This window comes from Tupaia chinensis, unplaced genomic scaffold (assembly GCF_000334495.1).
Source record: "Tupaia chinensis unplaced genomic scaffold, TupChi_1.0 Scaffold150288_1, whole genome shotgun sequence".
Lineage (NCBI taxonomy): Eukaryota > Metazoa > Chordata > Mammalia > Scandentia > Tupaiidae > Tupaia > Tupaia belangeri.
The window spans coordinates 2941403-2949805 of record NW_006210128.1 but is presented as its reverse complement, the minus strand read 5'-3'; the positions used below and the strand labels follow the sequence as shown (position 1 = coordinate 2949805).

The following is an 8403-nucleotide window of genomic DNA, read 5'->3' as shown; positions in this document are numbered from 1 at the left end:
TGGACCACCAGCTTTTCGCCCTGGAGAAGCTAGACGTCACGGTGAGGGAAACCTGGCGGAGCAGAGCCTTCCTGCCTCTGCCTCTGCCCCTGCCCCTGCCCCTGCGTCGGGAGAGCAGGCTGCCCCGTCAGCTCGCGGTCCGGATCTCGAGGCTCTAGGTTAGGAGGTCCAAATGCGTCGGAGCTGAACTTGCCCCCTCCTACTCCGTCGTACTCGACGTTGCTCTCTGCTGTGCTGCAGGGAGGTCTCGTCTCCGTACCTCTCTGCAGAAGTCCTAGCCCGGAGGGAGGGACGTACGTGAGTCGGCGGTGGGGGTCAGCCGGCCGAGAGTCCGCGGTGGGGGTCAGCCGGCCGTGAGTCCGCGGTGGGGGTCAGCCCGCCTCCAGTAGCACCGTTTTCTCTTTCCCATGTCAGCGGCTCTGTTGGGCAGCGCTGCGGCCCCAGTCGGCACACAGGCTGCTCTGCCACCGTCGCCCATGCCTGGTGGCCCAGAGGAGGCCTGAGGCTTTGAAGGCAGGGTTCTGGTCCAGACTGCTGCCTCCCGGCAGAGCACCTTGAGCGAGAGGCTTGGTGTCTCTAGGCCGAAGCTTGCCCAGAGTAGAACCGGAAACCATTAAGGAACACCGAATGCCTCGTACGGCGGGCGTGAGCCTCCCGTACAGCAGCTACCGTCTGGGGACAGCTCGTCTACGTCTCCTGTCACTGGATCTCTCTCTAAGCTAGCGTGTGCTTCTCCCGCTCCTTGTCCCGGTCTTCAGGGTGACGGGCGTGAGGAGGTGGTCGCCTGCGCCTGGGACGGACAGACGTACATCATTGATCACAGCCGCACCGTCGTTCGCTTCCAGGTGGATGAGAACATCCGCGCCTTCTGTGCAGGTGGGTCCCCTCCCCGGCCCTGCATCCCCACGTGTCAGCTAAGTGTGCTCGGGACGCTGGCAGTGGTCACCAGTCTGCTCTCGGCGAGCCTTGGTGTACGTCTCCATGGACAAATGAGTTCTCTAGCTCTCCGTGGGAGGCGAGGTAGCTACCCCTCTGCCATCTCGACAGGTGTGTTTTACTTTTTCTTTTTTTTCCAGAAGTTTTTGCTATAGGGCGTGTTCACTCGCCAGACAGACAGAGAGAAACAGAGACAGAAAGCGAGAAATCACCCCCCAGGGGGATGGCCACGCCTCAATCCCTTCTCCTCCATTCTCCTCTCGGGATCTTGCACACACATGTACCCAGCATGAGTTTAAGCCACCAGGCCCAGAACTCGAACTGCAGTCAACTACATGGGTGTCCAGTGACATAGCCATTACACCAACTGCGGGTCCCAGGTTTTCTTTCTTTTTTTTTTTTTAAGAGAAATTTTTGCTATATGGCTCATGTGCTTGCTGGAGAGATAGAGACAGAGAGACAGAAAGCGAGAAAGCACCCTCTGGGAATATGGTCCATTGCAATCCTTCTCTCCCATTCTCCTCTCAGGATATTGGGCACACATGTGCACACACACCCAGCGTGAGTTTTAAGCCAGCAGGTCCAGGGCTCAAACCGCTCCAACTATGTGGGGGTCCAGTGATGTAACCATTACGCCATCCTCTGGTCCCCATCTTGACAGTTTTCAAGAATAAGCAGTGCATTTTCTGCCTCAGAATATTTCAGAGAACGAGTTCTCATTATGCGTCTTTCTGGGTGTGTGCAGGCCTCAGGAAGCTCTTCCCTCTGAGCACGCCCGAACTCTGAAGAGAGCTTCCCCAGAGCGTCTGCTTGGCTCCAGATTGGGGCCTTTGGAAAGCAGCACTGCCTTCCTGGGTGACCGGGGACGTGCTTGCTTACTGGGATGAGGGCTGGTGGGATGAGGGCGCACCCTCCTGTACGTACTGAAGGGTTCGTGTCGAGTCCTCAGAGAACCAGGAAGATACGTCGTGGCTTTTCCAGTGACCCAGTTTATTATTTATTTACTGTTTTATTCTTACCTCGTACATACTTCTGTATATGTAGAAAGCGACGTGTTCCACGTGGTTAATGTCATAGGACAGAGGGGTGACACCTGAGAGCAGTCTACTTTCTGATCAGGCTCTGCTGATTTGCCCCTTGGGCTAGCAAGGCTGTCCCTCGCGACCCCAGGGAGGTCCCCAAGACGGGAAAATCAACAATCCCGCCTTCCCGGAGGCTGCTCTGCCTGGTCCCTGCCTGTGCTTGGCCCAGATCTCCATTTCTCTCACTTCCCTGAGTTCTCGACAGAGCCGAAATAGAAAGAGAGCCTTGGTTGTTTCTTGGTGTCTGCGCGAGGGCGGTGCTGCTGAGTGCAGCGCCTGCCCCGTGCTCTGCCCTCCCTGCACTGGGACCGGCGCTCTGGACCTGCCTCTCCGCCCGCGTCCCCCAGGTCTGTACGCCTGCAAGGAGGGCCGCAACAGCCCCTGCCTGGTGTACGCCACTTTCAACCAGAAGATCTACGTGTACTGGGAGGTGCGGCTGGAGCGCATGGAGTCCACCAACCTGCTCAAGATTCTGGAGGCTGAGCCCGAGTACCGCAGCCTGCTGCTGGAGCTGGGTGTGGGTGAGTCCCGGGCAGTCCGCGGCCCAGGCACTGGAAACCGCAGCTTCTCACCCGCCCTTCTTGGCCCTCAGATCCTGATGACCTCCCTGCAGCCCGCGCCCTGCTCCACCAAACGCTCTACCATCCAGACCAGTCGCCACCGTGTGCCCCCTCAAGCCTTCAGGACCCCACCTAGCTGGCCTTGCCCTCTTCATGGTGAGGGACCTTTCCAAACCCCCACCCCACTCCCAAAGGTACGCATGGATGAATATTGTGAAGGGGCAGGTCTTGACTCTGGGCCTGGGAGGACGGCAGCCACCCCAAGGTGACCATGAACTACAGATCTCATGGTGGAGGAGAATCAAGTTGAGCCTCTGCCCGTTTCCTGGTGAACCTCACCATCGCATCAGCCGGACCCTGGCCCTGTTCCAGATCATCCAGACACCCGTGCACACACACCCGCCTTCCCGAGCTCCCCGCTCTCACTGGAGAAAACAGACTGTGAGCAGGGAGCACACAGCTTTTGCACGGCCCCAGTACCCATGGGAAAAGCAGGCTTGAGGCCTGGGGAGTGGTAGAGACAAGGGCTGCTGCACCCATGCCGAGCTGCGTCTGTCCTGGCACCACTGAGTCATGGCCATGAGTAATCACTGCCGCATGGGGGACCCCCATTGGACAGTCCGTGTCACTCCTCCCCGTGTTCCTAGCAGCCTTGGGGCGGCTCTCCTCCGTTCATGGGCAGCTGGCCTGCCTCCTCTCCTGTGTTGCCGCATTGGTTAAGGGTCGCTCTGTTCCACGGCCTTGCTCCCATGTCCCCAGCCCTGAACACCTGCTCGTCTGGGAGCCTGCAGACGTTCACTGCCTGACGCAGGTCTGTGAGCTACACCAGTCATCCCCGGGGCCATGCGCCTTCCTTTTTTTTTGTTTGTTTTAAGAGATTTTTGCTACAGGGCGTGTACACTCACCGGAGAGAGACAGAGACAGAAAGTGAGAAATCACCCTCTAAGAGGGGTGGCCACACCACAGTCCCTTCTGCTCCATTCTCCTCTCAGGATTTTGGACATGCACACACATACACCTGGCGTGAGTTTCAAGCAGCCAGGTCCAGGACTCAAACCGTGTTCGAATACGTGGAGTCCAGCAATGTAACCATTAGGCCATCTGTTGGTCCCCATTCATCTTCCTTCTGTTCTTGATTCTCTGTGGTGGAAATCCATGTTTTTCAAATTGTAGGTTGCAATTTTTTTTTTGGTAGGTTGTGGCTAGCATTTTTTAAATAAATGAAATAAAAATGAAATGGAAAATACTCGAGGGCACTGTTCACAGCACAGGGAAGTGTGTGTGTGTGTGTGGTTGTGTGTGTGTGGTGTGTGTGGTCTGTGTGCGGTGTGTGTGTGTGGTGTGTGAGTGTATGTGTGTGGTGTGTGTGTGGTGTGTATGTGTGTGTGGTGTATGTGGTGTGTGTGTGGTGTGTGTGGTGTGTATGTGTTGTATGGTCTGTGTGGGGTGTGTGTGTGTGGTATGGTGTGTGTGTAGTCTGTGTGGTGTGTGTGGTCTTGTGTGTGGTGTGTGTGTGTGTTATGGTGTGTGTGTATGGTCTATGTGTGGGGGGGTGTGTGTCTGTGGGGGGTGTGTGTAGTCTGCATGGTGTGTAGTCTGTGGTGTGTGTGTGGTCTGTGGTGTGTGTGTGGTCTATGTGTGGGGTGTGTATGTCTGTGGGGTGTGTGTGTAGTCTATGTGGTCTGTGTGTAGTCTGGTGTGTGGTGTGTCTGGTGTGTGTGTGTAGTCGGTGTGTGTGTGTGTGTGTGGTCTGTGTGGTCTGTGTGTATGGTCTGTGTGGGGTGTGTATGTGGGGTGTGTGTGTGGTCTGTGCGTAGTCTGGTGTGTGTGGTGTGTGTGTGTCTGTGTGTGTGTGTGTGTGTGGTCTGTGTGTATGGTCTATGTGTGGGGTGTGTATGTCTGTGGGGTGTGTGTGTAGTCTGTGTGTGTAGTCTGATGTGTGTGTATGGTCTATGTGTGGGGTGTGTGTGTCTGTGGGGTGTGTGTGTAGTCTGTGTGGTGTGTGTGGTATGTGTGTGTATGGTCTATATGTGGGGTGTGTGTCTGGGGGGGGTGTGTAGTCTGTGTGTGTGTGTGTAGTCTGTGTGGTCTGTGTAGTCTGGTGTGTGTGGTATGTGTGTGTGTAGTCTGTGTGTAGTCTGTGTGGTGTGTGTGGTATGTGTGTGTATGGTCTATATGTGGGGTGTGTGTCTGGGGGGTGTGTGTGGTCTGTGTGTGTATGGTCTATATGTGGGGTGTGTGTCTGGGGGGTGTGTGTGGTCTGTGTGTGTATGGTCTATATGTGGGGTGTGTGTCTGGGGGGTGTGTGTGGTCTGTGTGTGTATGGTCTATATGTGGGGTGTGTGTCTGGGGGGTGTGTGTGGTCTGTGTGTGTATGGTCTATATGTGGGGTGTGTGTCTGGGGGGTGTGTGTGGTCTGTGTGTGTATGGTCTATATGTGGGGTGTGTGTCTGGGGGGTGTGTGTGGTCTGTGTGTGTATGGTCTATATGTGGGGTGTGTGTCTGGGGGGTGTGTGTGGTCTGTGTGTGTATGGTCTATATGTGGGAGTGTGTCTGGGGGGGGTGTGTAGTCTGTGTGTAGTCTGTGTGGTCTGTGTAGTCTGTGTAGTCTGGTGTGTGTGGTGTGTGTATGTCTGTGGGGTGTGTGTAGTCTGGTGTGTGTGGTGTGTGTGTGTCTGTGGTGTGTGTGTGTGTAGTCTGTGTGTGTAGTCTGTGTGGTGTGTGTGGTATGTGTGTGTACGCTGGGGCAGCGTCACTGCATTTCCCACTGCAAGTTTTCAGAGGAGTGTGGGGCCGTGGCTCACTATTCGCTGGCCCCAGTCAGGTGGGTCGTCCTGGGGCGGGGCCCACATCCATGCTCCCTTTCTAGTGCTGGCAGGGTAGGGGTCGTGCGCTGCGGAGGAGCAGGACTTGACTTGGGCTGGAAGGGTGGTGGCCACCCAGAGTGACCATTTAGGAGTCGGGACAGCTCCCGGGCAGCTCCTGGCAGGCGGGGAGGACGGCAGGGAAGGTCAGCAGCATAGAGAAGCGAGGGTTACTGGGACAGGAGCAATGGAACCAGGGCCTGCCTGTGGGCCCCGGGGCTGCAGTCGCCATGGCAGGGCAGGCGAGACTGGGAAGGCAGGGGCTGTGGGGCAGGGCATCCGCCCTGTCACCAGGGACAGGGACTCCCGCAGGCGCTGCAGCACGGACTCGGACACGTAAGTGGGCCTCTCCCCTCCCCTGGGGCAGGAGGGCTCCCGAGAAAGGAAAGGCAGGTGTGAGGGCAGCTCCGCACATCCTGGTTCTTCTCTAACCTAGCCCACCCCAGCTCAGGATTGGTCCCCAGTCCACGGTCCCTGTCCCCTGGCTCAGGTTAGTTACAGTCACCCCACCCCCATCCATGAGTTGAGAGACAGACCAGCCAGACACTCGGGGCTGGCTTCTGAGTGTTGGCTTTTCTCTTCACAGCGAAGTGACAAGAGCCTCTGTCTTTTTGCTTTGGCTCAGAGCCTGGCAGGGGATAGGCAGCCCCTGCCTCTAGGACAGGACACGGGAGGGGTACGGCAGCCACTGCCTCTAGGACAGGACACACCTGCGTTCAGGAGACCAGTGACAGGGGTAGGGAGATGGTCTAAGGGTGAAATAAAGCACAGGAGGGACCAGCAGATGTGTAATGATTACGTCGACTCCCACATGGTCAACCACGGTTTGATTCCTGGATCCGGCTGCTTAACTCAGGCCGGCACGTGCGCGTGCGTGCCCGAAATCCCGAGAGGACTGCAGAGGGGAAGGAATTGTGGCGTGGCCATCCTCCCAAGGGTGATTTCTTGCTTTCCATCTCTCGGTCTCTCCAGTGAGCTCATGCACCTTGTAGCAAAATTCTCTCTTAAAAAAGCAGGGGAGAGGTTCGGTCTGAGTGCAGGCAACCCCCACCTGTCCACATGGAGGGGTGTGTCTCTGCAGGGCTCGTCCACACACGCCCGTGGTTCAGGGCTGGAGCAGGCAGAAAGCAAGTGGAGGACTATCAGGAGGGGATCTGGAGGGACAGCCAAGGCTTCGCACGGCAAGGTCAGCCATACCTGGCTTCAGGAAGGGACTTGTGAGCGCTTTCGGCCTTCCGAGCTGCTCTCGGACCCCTCACTGCCTGGTATAGAATGACTCTTTCGCTTCGGGTTTCTCCAGGGGCCCGTGTACTCGCCAGAGACAGGGAGGGAGAAAACACGGCTCACGGGCATGGTCATGCCACGGCGCCTTCCGCGTTTCTCCATCCTGTCAGGACTTCAGACGCGCCACACATGCCTGGCACGGGTTTCAAGCTGCCAGGGGACTGGCCCTGTGGGATCCAGCCGCCTTAACTACCAGGCCACGGAGCCAGCCCTCTGCTTCTTCTGTTTAATTTCTCCCCCCACTTAACTGTGAGCAGGCGTGCACAGCATCTGAAAGGGTGGGGGCCAGGCTGGCCCACTGTGGGCAATGATGGCCCCCAGAAGGTAGGGAGACGGAGTAGGGGCAGTGAGTAGTGTTTGGGGTAGAGCTGGGGGCCAGGTGGGGACAGCAGCTGCTGTCCCTTAACTCCAGCCAGCTCCCTCCAGACCAAGGGCCAAGCCTGGAGCCCCTGTGCCTAGATCTGCAGTCCTGATCTGCCTGTGCGCTGCTTGGCTAGAAGGGGGCACCGGGCAGCCTCCCGGGAAATAGGACAGCTGCCGAGAAGCAGGGAGGACATGCGGCGGAAGTGGGGCAGGGGTCTGGGTGCTGAGAAGAGAGGCAGGCACGGGCATCCCACTCCCTGGCTCTGTGTCCCCGTAGCACTGTCCTGAGGCAGGGCGTCTCCCCCGGGGCCCGGCTGGACGGCGATCACTGGCCAGGCTCCTGGTGCAGAGGCAGGAAGGGCAGCTCGGAGAAGGGGGCTCTCAGCCGTAGCACGCCACGGTCCAGGTCGATGCAGCACTGCGGGGCGAGGCCAGGCACTGAGGCACCTACGGGCAGCCTGTGCCCAGCCCGCTGTCCTGTCCCAGTGAACCCCACAGCATCCGCCTGCCCTCTGCTCCTCCCCCTGTTCCATTTTCCTGGACCCCTGTCAGGAAGGGACCCGGTTTCAGGTTTTCCCTGTGGGCGGTGGGGCACCTCTAGGGAGGCAACGGGAAATGCACGTGTCCAGGTCTGTCATCAGACCCGACCCAGCCTCCACGCCATGTGGCTCCCGCCCTGCCCAGCACATGGGACTGAGTGCTGTGCCTTACCTTGAGGGAGAGCAGAGTCTGCAGTCCAAGGCAGAATTCAGGGCTCTCGGCATCTGCAGGGGCCGTGGGGACACCGCCGACAGGAGACGCTGAAGACGCCCTGGCGCTGCCCCTCAGCGCTCTTCCCTTCTGTCCACCCACCCCCAGGTCAACCCTGGCACAGTGAGCAGGGAGGGTCAGAGCATCTCTGGGACCCCCTGTGCCCCCGAAGGGAATGGCGGACGAGGGAGGGCTGCGGGGAGGGGAGCACTTACCCACCACCTGGGCCGAGCAAGCCACCGTCTCCTGCCCTAGCTGGAGCTCCAGCTGCTCCACCTGGCGTGGGGGCCCCGGGGCTGGGTCCCCACCGTGGGCTGTGAGGGCCCTCTTCGCTAACCTGCGGTTGGGAAGCAAGGGTCATGGCCACCACAGCTCCACCCGCCCTTACCGGCTGCTGTCCTTCTAGGGCACTGCCTTCCCCTGCCGTCCCTGTCCCCAGTGGGAGCTAAATCCTCGTCTTCTGGGCCAGAGCCTCCTGGCTACTCTTTTTCTTTTTCTTTTTTCTTTTTTTTTTTTTTTTAAGGTTTTTTCCATAGGGCCCACGCGCTTTTTCTGCTCAAAGAC

General features: G+C 58.3%; 2 protein-coding genes across 2 annotated transcripts in view; one reads left to right on the top strand and one right to left on the bottom strand.

Annotated features, from left to right (window-relative positions):
- ITFG2 (integrin alpha FG-GAP repeat containing 2) overlaps positions 1 to 3459 on the top strand; it is a gene marked incomplete in the record, with an annotated part of 15082 nt that extends 11623 nt beyond the window's left edge. The window contains 5 exon segments of the mRNA XM_027769683.1: positions 1 to 41; positions 759 to 876; positions 2366 to 2539; positions 2611 to 2734; positions 2861 to 3459. Coding sequence (XP_027625484.1) covers positions 1 to 41; positions 759 to 876; positions 2366 to 2539; positions 2611 to 2714 — 437 coding nt within the window.
- A 3463-nt stretch (positions 3460 to 6922) lies between these two features.
- The window catches only part of NRIP2 (nuclear receptor interacting protein 2), a 9363-nt gene continuing 7882 nt past the window's right edge, over positions 6923 to 8403 (bottom strand). Inside the window, exons 4-6 of the mRNA XM_006172051.3 lie at positions 8055 to 8176; positions 7801 to 7853; positions 6923 to 7507 (exon numbers count right to left, since the gene is read on the bottom strand). Of these exons, the coding sequence (XP_006172113.1) occupies positions 7415 to 7507; positions 7801 to 7853; positions 8055 to 8176 (268 nt within the window). The 3' untranslated portion in view covers positions 6923 to 7414. The remainder of the gene's footprint in view (positions 7508 to 7800; positions 7854 to 8054; positions 8177 to 8403) is intronic.